The sequence below is a fragment of the Rana temporaria genome, chromosome 6 (genome assembly GCF_905171775.1).
Source record: "Rana temporaria chromosome 6, aRanTem1.1, whole genome shotgun sequence".
NCBI classification, from domain to species: Eukaryota; Metazoa; Chordata; class Amphibia; order Anura; family Ranidae; genus Rana; species Rana temporaria.
This window is the reverse complement of record NC_053494.1, coordinates 104,465,101-104,484,943: the sequence shown is the minus strand read 5'-3', so window position 1 is coordinate 104,484,943 and position 19,843 is coordinate 104,465,101. Positions and strand designations below refer to the sequence as shown.

Genomic DNA, 19,843 nt, shown 5'->3' with positions numbered 1-19,843 from the left:
GGTTATTCTCCGATTTGCCTTGTCCTTTGACCTTCTGCGGAGTCATTCTACATATGCGTATATCATTCACTCTTGGTTACTGCCATTTGGAGTCCTTGGAGGCAGTTTGACAGCTGCAGGATTCGATTGGTTTATCAGATTCACATAGGCTTGATTGACCCTGCGAACGTATGGTCCTTAGGGTCCAATCTGTCCGGTAAGCCTCTCTTCAGTTGGTGACGGTTTTTCCCCATATCCTGGTGTTTTCACAATTCGATCAAGTGAGCACTTTTCATTCGTTTTTTGAAATATCACTTGTCACAAAGACTATCTATACAGATTTTTTTTGACATATATTCACTTATTTATGTACATTTTATTCAGTTTGGTGCACTTTTCAATATTTAATCACCTATATATGTACATTGTATTTAGTTTGGTGTACTCTTCATTAGTTGCACTTCAGCGCTACATTTATATATTTTGTATACTGTTTTTCCATTTGTCTATTGGTTTTGTAGCTGCGCACCTTTTGTAGACAGCGCAAAATTTGTTTGTTTTTTGTTTCCACTCTGTATGTGGCCAGGCTGTGAAAAAGACTCCCACATGTGGTATCGCCATACTCAGGAGGAGTAGCAGAATATATTTTGGGGTGTAATTTTTGGTATGTACATGCTATGTGTTAGAAATATTGTATAAATGGACAACTTTGTGTTAAAAAAAATGCATTTTCATTTTCTTTCCACATTTTCCAAAAATTTCTAGAAAAAAAATAACATGTTCAAAAGATTCATTATGCCTCATAGATTATATGCTAGAGCGTTTTCTTTCCAAAATGGGATGGGAGAAATGATAGGCCGTCAGTACTTGTGTGATCAATTTTCAGAGATTGGCACCATAGCTTGTGGACTCTATAACTTTCACAAAGACCAAACAATAAACACCAATTTGGGTTATTTTTACCAAAGATATGTAGCAGTATAAATTTTGAAGAAAAATTAAAAATTTTCAAAATTTTGCAAACAATGAGTAATTGTCATTTAAAATGTAAGAGCACCGAAAGCTGAAAATTGGTCTGGTTAGGAAGGGGGTTTAAGTGCCCAGTGGTCAAGTGGTTAATATGTTAAAACATCATATTTGTATATAACTGGTTCAAAAAACAACAGGGGTCAAAAGACCCAAGTTAAGAGTACCGCTGTGAGTACTGCGGAAGATTGGACATTTACCTGATAAAACTATGAGAAAGTATGAATATGGAAGACCAGGTGGAGGCCTTACACAGTTGGGCTACAGAGGCTTGGTGCAGAAACATCCAGGAAGCTTCCACCAATCTGTTGGAATGAGTACGTGGCAGCGCAGAAGGAGGTTTCTGCTTAACCACTTCCCATCCCGCCTATTGACATAGGACGTCCCCAAGGTGGCTCTGCCATATGACGTCCTCGGACCTTCCGTCCGCTAAGGTGCCCGCCGCGTCACTCGGGTGCCGATGGCCGCGATTGGCAGTTACAGGGCCAGGGATGTGGATCTCTGTGTGTAAACACAGAGATCCACGTTCTGTCAGGGAGAGGAGACCGATGGTGTGTCCCTTGTACAAAGGGACACAGATTGGTCACCTCCCCCAGTCAGTCCCCTCCCCCTACAGTTAGAATCGCTACCTAGGGCACAAATTTAACCCCTTGATTGCCCCCTAGTGTTAACACCTTCCCTGACAGTCACATTTATACAGTAAATCGGTGCATATTTATAGCACTGTTAGCTGTATAAAATGTGAATGGTCCCAAAATAGTGTCAAAAGTGTCCGATCTGTCTGCCGCAATATCGCAGTCCTGACAAAAATCACAGATAATCGCCATTACCAGTAAAAAAAAAATCATAAATCTATCCCCTGGTTTAAAGGTGCTATAACTTTTGCGCAAACCAATCACTATATCGGGCCTGGAGTACACTTAAAGCAATTTTCTTTTCTTTTGAATGGTCTTCTACAGACTGTATTCATCTCCCATTTCTTTCCACCCCCCCCCTCCTCCTCCTCCTCTTCTCCTCCCTTCCTTCCAGTGGCCTCCTCTCCTCCCTTTCTTCGAGCACCCAGGGACCTCTGTACAAGTGGATAAACCATATATCACATACAGGGATTTCTAGTTGGTCATGCGGCTTGTTACTGCGGTTTAGACACTTGTGCATGGAATAGCTGGCGTCTGGACGATTGTCAGTTATACATGTGTTTATGTCACAGTTTTTTTTATATTTGTGTCACTCATGTGGCCGTCTTTTTTCTCCACAACTCTTTGTGGAGATATTTTTTGTTTATATAAGGCAGATACCTGCCCTTTAAGGGTGCTTACAGGAAAGTCCTGGTAAAGACCTGATTGCGGGAAGGCCAGAAAGGAGGGCACAGAGTAATCTATTGGAATTAATTGACTGCATTCACACCAGGCAAAATAAGGTTTCCAGGTATGATTAATAGAGCTCCCTTGAAGTGGCTTTTCTTGCCTTTAGCAAGGTAGGAATCAGACTCAGAAATGCCTCTCTTTTAAGACCTGGATTTCAACAGCTAAAGCCAAAGACTGAGAAGAAGGATGGTATAGAGGACCCTGAGAAAGAAGATCTGGCCTGTTGGGAAAGGGTCACGGGTTGTCTGCTAGAAGTCAGAGTATGTCTGTGTACCAAGTTCTATCTATTCTAATTATAATAAGAAATAATTATAATAATAATAAAAAAAAAAAAATTATCGTCCCTTATTTTGTGTAGCATGCGCTGGAGGGAAGGCATAAATTAGCTTGTCCACTCTTAGGATGTGGATATCGGAAATTGCTGGAAAGTGAGTTTCTGTCCACGAAAGAATCTGGTTTGTTTCCTTCAAGTTAGGGGTGGAGTGGTGATTCATCAAGAGAAGGACATTCTTCCTTGGTTAGAAAGAAGCATGGGTAACTTGAGGGTAATAGTCTGCTTTGTCCACGGCAACAATTTTTTTAGTTGGAGAGTTCTAGAACGCTAAAAGAGAATCTCAATGTGGAATTTCTCTTGGATCTCCGTTCTTGTTTTGCTTAAAAGACTCAATAATTTCAGGTGAAGAGAAGGTTGGAGAGCAGATTTTTTTTTTAAACTGATCTGCCAGCCGAAGGCCTGGAATAGTTGAATTGTCTTCTGCACCTTTTCTGACAACAGACCAGGAGAGGAGTCTTTCAGTTCATCTACATAGCCTGTGACCTGAATATCCTGAGTTCTGAGCAGGGTCACAGAGGTGCCGAGACCTTTGTAAACACACTGGGAGCTATGGATAGGCCAAAGGGCAATGCGATAAACTGGGAGCGATTGTCTGCCACTGCAAGCTCAGAAACCGCTGATGAGGTGGGTAAATGGGAACATGCAGATAGGCATCTTGGATATCCACTGATGCCAAGTATTTCCCCATCTCAATTACTGACCACGCAGATTTGGAATTTGAAGGAATCTGTTGAGGGAATTTAGATCCAAAATAGGGCGGATATACCTGTTGGGCTTTGGTATCATGAACAAATTTGAGTAGAAACTGTCATGAATCTGTCATGTTATGTGGTGCTGGCAAAATTACTCCCTGGCACAAAAAGGGGTTCAGGGCAGTGATCTGTGACAGTTCTCCTGGCCTAAGGTGCTCTCGCTGCCCAACCTTATGTGCCCAAGGAACTGCCAAGTGGAGAAAGAATTTCTCTATTTAAAGAACCAGAAATAATCTTAATTTCTTCAAAATTCTTCACAATAATTTAAAATGTTCCAGCAGCCAACAATATGCACACTGCCTGTCCATAAATAAGGCAAATTAAAAGGCTTAGGCTTTTAAGGCATGCCAACAAACCAATTCCTAATATTTCAACCAAGTGGTGTTTAGGAGTGGGCAGCTGAACTCATGTATTCCATTTTTTAATATACTGTAAATAACCCACTAAGATATAGATCTGGTGATGCAATTTCAAAAGTCCTCCTCGAGTCTTTGTGGTTTACCAGCTGTAGATTTTCAGCTGAAAATGGGTCACAAGAGTACAGAATGAACTTCACTCCTGTGATACACAGGAGAAGTATAGCACATTATCTTTGATCATACTACTTCTAGTATAGAACAAAATCAAGAGATGGTGTTGCGCTGCAATAAATATAAGACTACTGTGCTAAAAATGAAACTGTCACTACATCAAGCATGAGTGTAAGATTAAATATGAATGAGTGAACCAGTGATAGGTTAATGAGCAAAAAAGAAAATAAAGGGACTGGTGTATAAATACTTAAAATAACAGTAGGTACAACAATAATCTGAACACATAAAGGAATACACTGTTTTCATCCAATGTGAGTAGCTGTTCGTTTTATGTTGAATAAACACCCCTAAGTTTTAAAACATACTGCACCAGAGAGCATCTTCTCTATTTTCTACCCTTATGGTTTGACATTTGGAGCGGCCACCTTACTGTTCACCCAGCCCTGAAGGAAGCCTTAAAGGCGTCGCACACACTGGAAAACCCCTCAGGAAGAATGAATAGGAGATCTCCCTCTTGCCCCAGAAGTGACCACACGGTTTTCTTTGAATGCTGCTTACCTTGCAGCTGTAAGGTAGAAAGTTAGCACACCTGCGGGTGTCATTTACACCAAGGATCCACCTAAAGTCACCTTGCCACTTGCCGATGCCACTTTAGCACCTCTCCTAGATCTACGATCAGCACCATAAAAGGTAGAAAAGATCGAAATAAGTGATTATGCAATCAAGATTGGGATTGTCCCATCCACCATGGAAAAAACATTGGGCCAAATTCTCAAAAACTGTGCGTAACTTAAATTTCAGCAGTTAAGTTACACTGACTTAAAATTTCTACCTAAGTACCTGATCGTCAAAGCACTTAGGTAGAAATTACACGCTGTGTAACTTAAGTGCCGCCGTCGTAAGGCGGTCCTCCTCTCCTGGGGGCGTTTAAAATTTAAATGAGGCGCGCTCCCGCGCCGGCCGTACTGCGCATGCGTGTGACGTCATTTTCCCGACGTGCAGCGCGCGAACGTAATTAACGCCGGTCGGCTTTGAGAATTTCGACGGGACACTAAAGTTGCGACGGGTGAAAAAAAAAGACGCACCGGGAAAACAATTAATTATAAAAAAAAATGACAGCGTCGCTCAGCATGCATTCCTGAGAGGGTGAACTCCATGCCAATTTTCAAAGAAAAAACCGGCATGGGTTCCCCCCCCAGGAGCATACCAGGCCCTTAGGTCTGGTATGGGTTGTAAGGAGACCCCCCCCACGCCGAAAAATTGACGTAGGGGGTCCCCCTACAATCCATACCAGACCCGTATCCAAAGCACGCTACCCGGCCGGCCAGGAAGGGAGTGGGGACGAGCGAGCGTCCCCCCCCCCTCCTGAGCCGTGCCAGGCCGCATGCCCTCAACATGGGGGGGTTGGGTGCTCTGGGGCAGGGGGGCGCACTGCGGGCCCCCCCACCCCAGAGCACCCTGTCCCCATGTTGATGAGGACAGGACCTCTTCCCGACAACCCTTGCCATTGGTTGTCGGGGTCTGCGGGCGGAGGCTTATCGGAATCTGGGAGTCCCCTCAAATAAGGGGGCCCCCAGATACCGGCCCCCCACCCTAAGTGAATGGATATGGGGTACATCGTACCCCTATCCATTCACCTGTAGGCAAAAAGTAAAATGTAGTAAACACACAACACAAGGCTTTTTAAAATATTTTATTATTCTGCTCCGGATGCCCCCCCTGTCTTCGTTATTAGCTCAATTACCAGGGGGGGCTTCTTCTTCCACTCTCCGGGGGTCTTCTTCCACTCTCCGGGGGTCTTCCGCTCTCCGGGGGGGGCTTCTCCGGACTCCGGGGGGGCTTCTCCGGACTCCGGGGGGCTTCTTCCATCTTCTCCCCTCTTCCGCTCTTGACTCGGCGAACCCCGGTTCTTCTGCAGCTCTCCGGTGCCTTCTTCTTCAGCGCTGGCTGCCTGCTATGTTTGTGTGTTAGCTCGATTTCAAACAGGCAGCCGGCGCGGTCTTCTGTGACGCCAGGGTCTTCTGTTCTTCCGATGTTGCCTCGTCGCCTGTTGTCGCTGTAATGATGGAAGCGCGCCTTGCATCACATTTATATAGGCATCACCGTCCCATCATGCTCCGGTAGGTACCCACGTGGTGGGTGCACGTGGGTAGGCACCCACCACGTGGGTACCTGCCGGAGCATGATGGGACGGTGATGCCTATATAAATGTGATGCAAGGCGCGCTTCCATCATTACAGCGACAACAGGCGACGAGGCAACATCGGAAGAACAGAAGACCCTGGCGTCACAGAAGACCGCGCCGGCTGCCTGTTTGAAATCGAGCTAACACACAAACATAGCAGGCAGCCAGCGCTGAAGAAGAAGGCACCGGAGAGCTGCAGAAGAACCGGGGTTCGCCGAGTCAAGAGCGGAAGAGGGGAGAAGATGGAAGAAGCCCCCCGGAGTCCGGAGAAGCCCCCCCGGAGTCCGGAGAAGCCCCCCCCGGAGAGCGGAAGACCCCCGGAGAGTGGAAGAAGACCCCCGGAGAGTGGAAGAAGAAGCCCCCCCTGGTAATTGAGCTAATAACGAAGACAGGGGGGGCATCCGGAGCAGAATAATAAAATATTTTAAAAAGCCTTGTGTTGTGTGTTTACTACATTTTACTTTTTGCCTACAGGTGAATGGATAGGGGTACGATGTACCCCATATCCATTCACTTAGGGTGGGGGGCCGGTATCTGGGGGCCCCCTTATTTGAGGGGACTCCCAGATTCCGATAAGCCTCCGCCCGCAGACCCCGACAACCAATGGCAAGGGTTGTCGGGAAGAGGTCCTGTCCTCATCAACATGGGGACAGGGTGCTCTGGGGTGGGGGGGCCCGCAGTGCGCCCCCCTGCCCCAGAGCACCCAACCCCCCCATGTTGAGGGCATGCGGCCTGGCACGGCTCAGGAGGGGGGGGGGACGCTCGCTCGTCCCCACTCCCTTCCTGGCCGGCCGGGTAGCGTGCTTTGGATATGGGTCTGGTATGGATTGTAGGGGGACCCCCTACGTCAATTTTTCGGCGTGGGGGGGTCTCCTTACAACCCATACCAGACCTAAGGGCCTGGTATGCTCCTGGGGGGAACCCATGCCGGTTTTGAATTTCAAAATTGCCGTGGAGTTCTCCCTCAGGAATGTATACCAAATGCCGTCGCTGGAATGGGCCTTTACAAGGTTTGGCTAACTTTCCACATTGTAAAACCAGCCCTAATTTTGCGCCGGCAAATTCGGAACTTAGGCAGAAATCAAAGTGCTGAAATGCTTTGAAAATCTACTTAAGTCCTCATTTGCATACGCAAAGCTGGATTTCAATGAGAAATGCCCCCAGTGGCGGATGCGGTACTGCATCCTAAAATCTGACCGTGTAAGTGTCTTACACATGTCAGATTTTCTGCCTAACTTTGGAAAAAGCCTTTTGAGAATCGTTTCCAAAGTTAGGCACAGAGATACGCAGGCTGAACAGCAGTTAAGTCTGCGTATCTCTTTTGAGAATTTGGCCCATAGATCTTACCAGTGGAAATATGCAGAGCTAGATATAATGGGGCAACCAGATTGTAAACTACCGGAGGGCTTAAAAGTGTGTGCAGGGCGATAAGCAGTAGGGGGTAATCAACCGCACAATGCCGTAGCCACATAACACTCACAGGCCCAGCACTGCACCCAGAGTAGGGTTGGAGCTGAGGAGGAACAGAAAAAAAGTTACGCAATGAATAACTATAAAAGGTAATAAATTCCAGAAGCAGGTCTATGATTGGTCCGAGCTTACCTAAAGTGCTCCGTCCGGTGAAGTATGCCCAGGGAGAGTCATTCAAGGCTCACAATAATGGCTCCGTGAGGAGTCCTTATGTGAGCTTCCCAACCCCGCCGGCGTCTGACGAGACGGGGTCAGCACATCCACACACTGTGGAGTGCCGCGAGGCAACTGCGCATCGACTAAACCCATTGGCCGTTGGGCCAGGTCTGTCAATGCAAGTTGGGATTAACCATTTCCTCACATTTTCCTCCCTTTAATCCCCCCCCCCTCCTGCACAGTTTCGGTCCCATGCTTTCACGTGGTGCCCTTGCCCCTACTTTTATTGCTTCCTTAAAATAGTAATGTTAAAACATTTAGAATGTATCAGAGAGTGGTATATTTTTTTCCCCCCTCGTTTGCCACAGAGGGTCTTCCTGTGAGCCTTCGGTTTGTCCATGGCCTCAATCTGGTGAGCAGAGCTGTGTTACTTGCAATGATCATAGAAATACATAATGGATATACAGGTTGTCTATGTATTTCTTATGTTATTTATGGTTCTGCTAGTTATTGTATTGTATTATCCACCACACAGATAATCCTCCTGAAGAAGTGTTTTTTTCCGCGAAACCGATAGAGGTTTTCTTGGCCATTCTGTGATCTGTAATCATTGTGAGGTTTGGCTCATGTGTTTTTAATCATGTATAGTTTTATGTGTAATAAATCATTTTTTACTCAAACATTTGTTTGTTATCAGTACCGAGAAAGTCCACCAAAATACTCCTCCTCGCTCTAGGTGATTGTTATTGGTTGAGGCGGTACTAGCAGCCACCACCATACCATTACCTGGCCAATTCCTTTACACTCATGCTTGATATATAGTGACAGTTTTACTTTTAGCACAGTAATCTTATATTTATTGGAGCGCAACACCATCTCTTGATTTTTTCTATACTTTGCTGTGGGTAGTGTTTGGCCCATACAGTGTTTGCTGCACCTTTTATTATCGATATATTAGACTCTATAGGAGCCCAGGAATATCTATCTTACAAACTTTACTAAGTGTTTTAAAAATTAAAAGCAGCTACAAATACTATAGCTGCTGACATCTAAAAATCATTCCATGGATTCCAGCGCTGTATTCCTGCAACCATTTTTTCTCACCGCTGAGGGTAACCAGCCCAACCACCTTGGATTTGAGAGCCGGCTGTGACATGCTGATGTATGCTTTAGATTGTGTGGTGCAGGCAAGCTCATTCTGCAGCCTCCCCTGGAGAAGGGGGTAGGACGAGTGATGTTATCCTTGCCTAGGTAAGGGTTGAGGGAGTGGGTACCAAAATAAAATGGTATTGCCACCCTTCCCCCCCACAAAGAAAAAAATGCAACTCGGTTACAGGCTGGGGATAGAAGTTCAGCTTTAAAGGCCAAGTTCCCCTTTGTTCACTTTTTTTTTCTTTTCTAAATTCCAGCTCGCCTATGTACCAATTTAGCATTAAATGTACTTCTTTTGCAAAAAAAAATGTTTATTTATTCTACATACGCTTAATTTAGATTGGAATTTAGGGGGAAAAAAGGGGGGCAGAACAAAAGGTGAACTTCGCCTTGAAGGACATTTTTCCTTTTCTATGTAATTTTCTAATTAATTACTTAGAGGCATCTATACAATAAAGGAATCCTGTGCAAATATTGCAGAGTAATGCTTGTTGAGAGCACAAATGCAAGACCCAGGATTTTTAACTTGCTTCCGTAGCTTCCAGGCAAAAAAGGAACTGCATGACTCAGAATGCATTTAGGCCAAAGATTTTCAAAAAGAAAATACACCTTAGGAAAGCACTTCTTAATTAGTGCAAGTTTTCTCCACTATATTGGCTACTGGTCTTTCTATATTGTACCCAGTTAGTGAGAATGCAAAGGAGAATCTTTAGTTAGTGGTTGACTATGATTAATTTGGCAGCCTGCATCAAAAATATTTTCCAGCAACCACAGAAACAATGAAATCAAACATGTAAGACAACCTTACCATACCTTATTTGAAACTAGCATAAAGAAACGACAAATAAAATGGTAAAAGTAAAAAAATGGGGTTGAGTGCTCCTAATGTATGTACTTTCCCAATGATCTTACCCAGTTAAAAGAAGAGCCTTGACCCTCTGTTCAGGGTTTACGCGAGCAATATATTTCTTTGCTTCGGACTTGTTTTTTTCCTTCATACAAATTTCAACAAACGGCTGAAAGAAATTATGGAAAATACAAGGTTGAGGGATCATCATCAGCATTCAGACTTTATAAAGAATGCAACAAGAAATCTAAGGGTGCAATTAGGGCGGCTAAGATAGAACATGAAAGACACATAGCGGAGGAGAGAAAAATAAATCCCAAGAAATTCTTTAACTATGTAAACAGTAAAAAAGGGAGGACCGACCATATTGGCCCCATAAAGAATGAGGAAGGACATCTGGTTACAAAGGATAGGGAGATGGCGAAGGTATTACATTTATTCTTCTCCTCGGTCTTCACAAGAAAATCGGGGGGCTTCAGTAACCAAAACTGCAGTGTCTATCCTTATGACACATCACAGGAAGCACCTCCATGGTTAACAGAGGACAGAATTAAATATAGACTTGGGAAACGTAACATTAATAAATCACTGGGACCAGATGGCTTGCACCCGAGGGTACTTGGGGAACTCATGCCGCGTACACACGTCCATTTTTAACCACTTCAGCCCCGGACCATTTGGCTGGTCAATGACAGGGCCACTTTTTGCGATTCGGCACTGTCGCTTTAACTGACAATTGCGCGGTCGTGCGACGTGGCTCCCAAACAAAATTGGCGTCCTTTTTTTCCCCACAAATAGAGCTTTCTTTTGGTGGTATTTGATCACCTCTGCGGTTTTTATTTTTTGCGCTATAAACAAAAATAGAGCGGCAATTTTGAAAAAAAATGAATAAAAATATATAAAAAAACAATTTTTTCCTTCAGTTTAGGCTGATACGTATTCTTCTACATATTTTTCGTAAAAAACTACTGTAAAAATGTCACTGGCAGGGAAGGTTAATTATGTTCCCTCATTGTGTTCATTGTGTCACTGGCAGGGAAGGGGTTAATTATGTTCCCTCATTGTGTTCTAACTGAAGGGGGTGGGACTGACTAGGGGAAATGACAGATCGCTGTTCATACAGTGTATGAACATGCGATCAGTGATTTCTCCCCCTGAAAGGACACAGCTTCTCGCGGACCCCAGTTCTCGCTCTGTAACGAGCGATCGCGGGTGCCCGGCTGTGATTGCGCCCTGCACTTGCATCGGCACCAGGGCGCGCGCCCCTAGTGGCTGCAATGCAACCACGTTATATTATGTGATTTCGCACATATGCCGCCATAAAACTACGGTGGGCGGTCAGCATAAGGTTAATAGTCTAGAAAAAACTACTTTTTTTCAACCCGATTCATGTTAAGCCTGCCTTGCCTACACACGATCGTGAAAAAAAAAATGCTCGAGCAAAGTGCGGTGACTTACAACACATACGACGGCACTATAAAAGGTGAAGTTCCATTGGGGCTGCTTTTGCTGATTTCGTGTTAGTAAAAGTTTGGTGAGAGACGATTCGCGCTTTTCTGTCTTCGCGCTTTTCAGTCTGTTACAGCGTGACGAATGTGCTATCTCCATTACGAACGCTAGTTTTACCAGAACGAGCGCTCCCGTATCATAACTTGCTTCTGAGCATGCACGTTTTTTTCACGGCGTTAAAGCCTACACATGACAATTTTTTTACGACGTGAAAAACGACAACGTGAAAACCGACAACGTGAAAAAAAATAGAGCATGTTTTAAATTTTTAATGCCCATTTTTCACGTCATGAAAAATGCTCTGCAGCCCACACACGATCGTTTTTAATGACATAAAAAAAGTTTCATTTTTCACATCATGAAAAATGGTTGTGTGTACGCGACATCAGTCAAGTAATTGCCAGACCACTGTTCCTAATTTTTACTGACAGTCTACTGACTGGAATGGTGCTAGCTGATTGGAGAAAAGCCAATGTAGCACCAATATTTAAAAAGGGCCCAAAATACATCCCTGGGAATTATAGAGCAGTTAGCTTAACATCAATAGTATGTAAGCTCTTGGAGGGGGTTATAAGGGACTATATACAAGATTTTAGTAATGAGAACGTTATCTATTAGCAGTAATCAGCATGAATTCATGAAGAATCATTCTTGCCAAACCAATCTATTAACCTTCTATGAGGAGGTGAGTTGCCATCTAGATAAAGGAAGGCCCGTAGACATGGTGTATCTGGATTTTGCTAAAGCATTTGACATAAATGATTACTGTACAAAATAAGGTCCGTTGGCATTGACCATAGGGGGAGTACATGGATGAAAAACTGGCTACAAAGGCGAGTTCAGAGGGTGGTGATAAATGGGAAGTACTCGGAATGGTCAGGGGCGAGTAGTGGGGTCCCCCAGGGTTCTGTGCTGAGACCAATCCTGTTTAATTTGTTAATTTGTTCATAACCGACCTGGAGGATGGAGTAAGCAGTGCAAGCTTTGTATTTGCGGATCATACGGCGGCGGTATCTAGGAAAGTCCGCTGCTTCAGCCGCGGCATAGTACGGACCGCTTCAGCTGGCCTAAACGGATTAATCGCCCTCCAATAATAGCCCCAGCCCCCACAGGACTCCTCACGGTCCCCCAGGAGCTCCACCGCTCACCCTCCAGCTGTCCCAAGTACCCTAGCCCCCGGCTCGGGCCTAGTCCCGGTCGGAGGCCATCTTGGTACACCCAAACTATTGCACAAATAGCAATACCATTCACCCCCACCTCCCCTGCCAATGCACCATTCCTTTCAAAATTAGTGAATCGTAAGTATTTGATCCAGGGTTTCCCGATCGCCTGTTGTGGGGTCAGGAAGGAATTTGTTTCCCCAGTTATTGCAGATTGGCCAGCACCCCTGGAGTTTTTTGCCTTCCTCTAGATCAAAACGGGGAGGGAGGATTTGACGAGTGGCGTCCCACTTGGATTTCTTCCCACCCATCACCATCTCCCGCCAATCAATAGAACTCTCCCGGCTTTTTTTCTGCGACCATGGGTAAACTTAGTTACTCTGCAGAAACCATCTGGGAATTAAAACTATTCGCCGGAAACTTATCAGTTGTCACGAAAAAAGCGCTAAGGAGTGAGCAACTTTTAAGAATTAAGCGACGACCGACATTCAAATATCATAAGCATTTATCCCAGCCTAAGCGCATATTATGTGCTTTGGTCAACACAAGATCGGCAGTAAAACACCGACAAGAAATCCACGACTTCATCCTACAATGCGATTTAGACTGCCTCTTTATTACAGAAAGCTGGCTCACAGCTGACTAACACCATTCTAAGTGAACTGGTGCCAGAAAATTATCGCATTGCAACAGAAAACAGAGTGGGGCAAAGAGGGGGAGGCCTGGCAGTGATCCACAAGACTCACCTTGCAATCACCAAACCAGCCCTTCAGTACTCGCTTCCATTCATGGAAACCCTTACTCTGCAACTCCAAACAAACCCCCAGGAGACCGTCCATATTCTTCTCTGCTACAGACCACCCGGGCACAAAATCGCAGCTTCTACCATCATCGACGGAGTTTATCTCCACTTATACCCTTAACAGCAAACACCTTTTGCTGCTCGGGGGCCTCAATCTTTGGGCCAACTCCTCACAGGATCCCGTTGCCGACGCCTGTATTGACCACCTGGAAGGATTAGGGCTACAGCAACTAGTATGTGGGCCCACACATGCTTCAGGTCACACGCTAAACCTAATTTTCAGACAAGATCTGGAAATAAACATTTTGGAAAATGAACCGTTGTCATGGACAGATCACCATGCAATTAAATTCATAATTTCCAAAATTCCCCTATGAATAAAAACACCTAAGCCAGTGACAACACTCTGGACTAGATCTCAGAAGAAGCTCCATTCGGAACTCTTCAAATCTACATTAGGGAATAAAATAAAAACAATCCAACCACTTCAAACAGCCTCAGAAACACTGGAAGCCATAAATACAGCCCTATTACAGTCAGCCGACTTAATAGCACCAAAACGCAAAACCTGCATCCGGAAAAACAACTCCGGCTGGTTCAACAACCAGCTGTCGTTACTAAAGCAAGAGCGCAGAAGGGCGGAAGCCGCCTGGAAAAGAAGCGCTTCAGAGGAAAACCTCACCATCTACAAGGCAATAACAAGAAAATACCACAAAGAAATCTTCAAAGCCAAAAAATATCACTTTTCCAATGCCATCACCAACGCAATAAACCGCCCCCGCGAACTCTTCAAGCTGGTCACTCAGACCATGAATCCAGACTGTCTTGAAGCCCCCAATTCAGATACCCAAGAATTCTGTAATGAATTATCGGATTACTTCATCAATAAAATTGAGAGAATTCGGGAAAGCATTCAGCAAAACAATATCCCCCTCAATCATTCACACAACACCCATATAAATTTACTACAATCAACAAAGTTGACTCTGGAACCCATCTCCATCGATGCCACTAAAAATATCATTGGTACTTTGCAAAACAGCACAGCGCCTAATGATATCATCACCACCAAACTGCTAAAGGAATGTGCCGATATCCTGGCAGCGCCCATCACGCAGCTTAAAAACCAGTCAGTCAAGGAAGGCCAGTTGAAAGAGGGCACAATCCAACCCATCTTGAAGAAACCCACCCTAGACCCCAAGGACCCAATTCACCGCCGTCCCATAACAGGCCTTAACGTTCTCTCCAAGGTAATGGAGAAAGTAGTGGTACAACAGCTGCAACAGCATCTGGATACCCATAATCTACTTGATCCATTTCAATCGGGTTTCCGCCCCGGACACGGGACAGAAACAGCATTGCTCAAAATATGGGATGACGCCCTCGAGGCCGCAGACGAAGGAGAGTCTTGTCTTCTAGTTCTGTTGGACCCAAGCGCAGCTTTTGACACGGTAGACCACAAACTGTTACTGACTCGGCTGGCTGAGGTAGCCAGAGTGGCAGAAGGTGATTTATCATGGTTCTCCTCCTTTCTGGAAAACCGATCACAAACAGTGAAATTGGGACCTTTCACTTCTGAAAAACGCACGGTGTCATGCAGAGTCCCTCAGGGATCCCCTCTGTCACCGGTGCTGTTCAACATCTATCTTCGCCCTCTCTTTGAAATCATCAGTAGCCAAAAACTGCTTTATCACTCATATGCAGACGACACGCAACTGTATTTTCGCATTTGCAACAAAAAGGATCATCATCTCAGTCTAGAGACATGCCTCTCTTTGATAGAAAACTGGATGACAAAAGAGTTATCTTAAACTGTTTCACGCCAGTCGTAAGAATCAACTAGCAACAACTTGGACACCTCCACCCATTCTGGGCCAAATAATCACCCCTAGTTCCAAAGTCAAAAGTCTCGGGGTCATTTTCGACACCTACATGACAATGGACGCACAAATAGGGTCAGTAGTCAGCGGATCTCACCATCTGCTGCGCCTACTATGCAGACTTATTCCATTTATTCCTAAAGAAGACGTAGCAGTCGTGGTGGGAACAATTGTGAACTCCAGACTGGACTATGCAAATTCCCTTTACCTCGGACTCCCAAAGTACCAAATCTCTCGTCTGCAAGTCGTTCAGAACACGGCTGCCAGACTTGTGACTGGGAAAAAACCATGGGAATCAATCTCACCTTCACTGAGAACCCTTCATTGGTTGCCAGTAAAAGACAGAATTGCTTTTAAAGCACTCTGTCTGATGCATAAGTGCATCCATGGGAAGGCTCCGCAATATCTATGCGAAAAGATAAAAGCTCACAACTCCAATCGCGTTCTACGATCCACCAACCAAAATCTGCTCCAGATACCCAAAGCCAAATTCAAGTCCAAAGGAGAAAGAAGATTTGCGCTCCAGGGTCCCATACTATGGAACGCTTTACCAACCAGCATTCGGTTGGAGGAAAACCACCTGACCTTCAGAAGAAAGATCAAAACTCATCTCTTTTGATGTCAAAAGAGACAGGAACAACAAGCGCCCAGAGGCAATTTAGTTTGCATGTGCCGCGCTATATAAGTTTTTTATTCATTCATTCATTCATACTAAGCTAGGCAGGGCAATAACTTCTCCACAGAAGCAAAAAGATCTGAACAAATTAATGGTGTGGGCAAATACATGGCAAATGAGGTTCAATGTAGAAACATTTTAAATAATGCATTTGGGTGGCAAAAATACAAATGCAATTTATACACTGGGGGGAGACCCTCTGGTGGAATCTAGGATGGAAAAGGACCTGGGGGTCCTAGTAGATGGCTCAGCAATTGCATGCAATGCCAAGCTGCTGCTAACAATGCAAACAGAATATTGGCATGCATTAAAAAGGGGATTAACTCCAGAGATAAAAACAATAATTCTTCTGCTCTACAAGACTCTGGTCCGGCCGCACCTGGAGTATGCTGTCCAGTTCTGGGTACCAGTCCTCAGGAAGGATGTACTGGAAATGGAGAGTGCAAAGAAGGGCAACAAAGCTAATAAAGGGTCTGGAGGATATAAGTTATGAGGAAATGTTGTGAGCACTGAACTTACTCTCTCTGGAGAAGAGACACTTGAGAGGGGATATCAAATACCATATTGGTGAACCCACAATAGGGATAAAAAGTTTTCACGAAAGGGAGTTTAACAAGACACGTGGATATCATTAAAATAAGAAATGAGGTTTAACCTTAACCTCTTGCCGACCAGCCGCACACAGCTCCCGGTCCTGTCAGGGGGAGAAATGCCTGACCGTCTGTTCATACAATGTATGAACAGCGATCAGTCATTTCCCCTAGTGAGGCCACCCCCCCCCACAGTTAGAACACACCCAGGGAACATACTTAACCCCTTCCCCGCCCCCTAGTGTTAACCACTTCACTGCCAGTGGCATTTTTTATAGTAATTCAATGCATTTTTATAGCACTGATCGCTATAAAAATGCCAATGGTCCCAAAAATGTGTCAAAAGTGTCCGCCATAATGTAGCAGTACCGAAAAAAAAAAAATCGCTGATCGCCGCCATTACTAGTAAAAAAAAAAAATATTAATAAAAATGCCATAAAAATACCCCCTATTTTGTATACGCTATATAATTTTGGGGGATATTTATTGTAGCAAAAAGTAAAAAATATTATTTTTTTTTCAAAATTGTCGCTCTATTTTTGTTTATAGCGCAAAAACTAAAAACCGCAGAGGTGATCAAATAGCACCAAAAGAAAGCTCTATTTGTGGGGGGAAAAGGACGCCAATTTTGTTTGGGAGCAACGTCGCACAACCGCGCAATTGTCAGTTAAAGCGACAGTCCAGAATCGCAAAAAGTGCTCTGGTCTTTGACAAGCAATATGGTCTGGGGGTTAAGTGGTTAAACTACGTAGAGGGTTCTTTACTGTTAGAGCAGCAAGGATGTGGAATTCCCTTCCACAGGCAGTGGTCTCAAGAAACTATTAGATAAGCACCTGAACGACCACAACATACAGGGATATACAACGTTTTACTGACATTTAATCACACTTGTGTCTTTTTTCAACCTCACCTACTATGTAAAATAGGTTATTAGCTAACCCACGACTTATTGTCCCCACGAAGAACACTGAAATGCTATTACAGTTAGGTTATACTGCCACTTACAGGAGGTTGGGACATTGGAAAAACAAAAGTTGTAAGCCAGCCCCTGTAAAACCCTTCCACTACCAAACTTGCCTAAGTTTTTGTTAGTGTCCTAGGAGTTTGGATGCATTTTCTTTCACTCCAATGAACAGATCTAACTATCTTCTTTATACCCTTCTGTGTCCTTATCCCATATAGGCAGAAGTGGAGTGTAACAGAATTCCTGTACCTCTCAATGGACTACAAATAGTTTTCAAAATCCACCCTCACCCACCACATACATGTGTGTGCACATACGCACATATATACTGCATAAAGATTTACAGTCTAGAAAAAAATATCTGAATTTCAGGCTTCCCGAGACGTTGCAAAACGGTTTTACTCTTCATGAAATTGGCAGTATCCATGTTCAGGGCCTAGCAAGGCTTATTTTTAAGCAAAAGTTGTGCAGTGCCATGCAGGGCTGCACAGTGAAGATCTCCGTAAAGGGACTGAATGCATTTTGCTATGTTGGTTATACTGAAGGGGAAGCTGTAAAAGGAAAAAATCACTAGTGAAGATGCTTTTTAAAAAGGTACACGTAACAAGCTTTCCAAGGTAGATACATTTTATTCTAAGTTTTGTAACTTGAAGGACACCACAAGGCTAATTTTAAGACAGAATGCAAAATATTGTATATACAAAAAGTTTATTTTATAAAAAAAATCAAAAAGGACTACAATGCCCCGTACACACGACCAGGTTTTCCGACGGGAAAACTGCGAGGAGAGCTTTTGGCCCGGGAATCCCGGCCGTGTGTATGCTCCCCCGCAGTTTCCGATGGGAAAACTGCCAAACCCACTGGCAAAAAAATATATATATTCAGCAAGGCATTTATTCAGCAAGGCAGCAAACTAAACACAATTTAAACACAGGAGGGGTTTTCTGCATAAAACAAAAACATTTTGTGGCTACCATGTAAAATGTGGACCTAGGAATATGGGCTTTATCCCACCCAAAGCTCTAAGCTACAGGACTCAGAGCAGGATTTATTAAGATTGTGAGAAAACAAAAAATATTTCTCCAGATCAGTCATAAACCCTTGAGCCTCGCTCATGTGTAGGCGATAAACAGAGGACACATTATATACAGTCCAGAGCTCCGACAGCCAGTGATGCAGTGTAACTTCGCTCCCAGCAGCCTTTTATATGGTCAGATCAGGGAAAGTATTGCAATGCAAAAAACATTTGAATGCATCCACATCACTGTACAGCACTGCTTCCTGAGAAGCTAGGAGGTCCAGATGATAATGTTTAACAAAAGGTAAAAAAGGTAAAAACACTGGACCGGGTGGCAGCCTTGCATATTTGTTCCAGTGAGGCTCCAGCCCTTTCAGCCCAAGACGCAGACAAGGCTCTTGTTGAATACGCATTGACAAAGGTTGACAGGTGGAGAAACCTTCATAACCCTGTAGGATTCAGCAATAGTCTGCTTTATCTGGCTAAGATGGCCTTGGATGCCCCCTTTTCATTTGTGTGTTCCCGAAAAGAGAACAAAGCATCTGTTTTCCTAAAGGTTTTGGTGACTTCTAGGTAGAAGGGAAGAACTCTTCCGGCATCTAAGAAACTAAATTTATTTTCTTTCTCGCCCTTTGGCGTACTGCAAAAGGTTGGTAGCACAATATCCTGGGATCTGTGGAAGGTACTGACTACCTTAAGCAAAAACCCTGGATGTGTTTAACACAATTCGATCCTCAAAGATTGTGAGGAACCACTTTCCCTATGAGCCGAGGTAATTTCCTCAAGGAAAATTGTCATTAGAGTAAGATTTAACTGAAGTATCTTTCAGGGTCTCAATTGGGAAATCTACCAGAGCCCGAAGGACTAGAGACAGGCCCCAGGTAGGGCATGTTCTAACAACTACCGGTTTAGATCTAGATATTGATTTAAAGAATCTAGCTATAGTGGGATTTTCCAAGACAGAATACTGAAGGAAAACACTAATAGCCGCCGTCTGTACCTTTAACGAACTAAAGGAAAGACCCTCGTCGACACCCTCCTAAAAAAAATCCAAAATTGGTGGAACGTTGTGAGTTCATTTTTGATTTTCAGATAACCAAGAGTTACATTTCTTCCAAACCTTGGAATATATAGCTCTTGTAACTGGCTACGTGCAATTAACCAGGGTTTTGACCACTTTGTCCGAAAATCCCTGGAAGCTTAGTATCTTCTCTTCAGATACCAAGCCATCAAGTTTAAGGATGCCACCTGCGGGTGCGACACTGGACCCTGAGACAATAAGTGTTGTCTCTTTGGGAGGCTGAGTGGAGACTCTAAAACCAGAGTCTGTAGCAGGGAAAACCCATGGCCTCTTGGGCAAAAAGGGGACTATTAAGATGAGATCTGTCTCTTCTAGAAGGACTACCGGAATTAGCCCAATAGGCAGGAAGGCGTAGCAGAGGTTGA

At 44.3% G+C, this 19,843-nt stretch overlaps 1 protein-coding gene across 3 annotated transcripts in view; it reads right to left on the bottom strand.

The window, feature by feature from the left end:
- VPS16 (VPS16 core subunit of CORVET and HOPS complexes) overlaps positions 1–19,843 on the bottom strand; it is a 216,037-nt gene that overhangs the window by 3,180 nt on the left and 193,014 nt on the right. For 2 of the 3 annotated variants that reach the window (XM_040357099.1, XM_040357100.1), the window contains one exon: positions 9,864–9,967. The exons of the other annotated variant lie outside the window; for it this stretch is intronic. In XM_040357099.1, the coding sequence (XP_040213033.1) occupies positions 9,864–9,967 (104 nt within the window). The remainder of the gene's footprint in view (positions 1–9,863; positions 9,968–19,843) is intronic. 3 annotated transcript variants of the gene reach the window in all.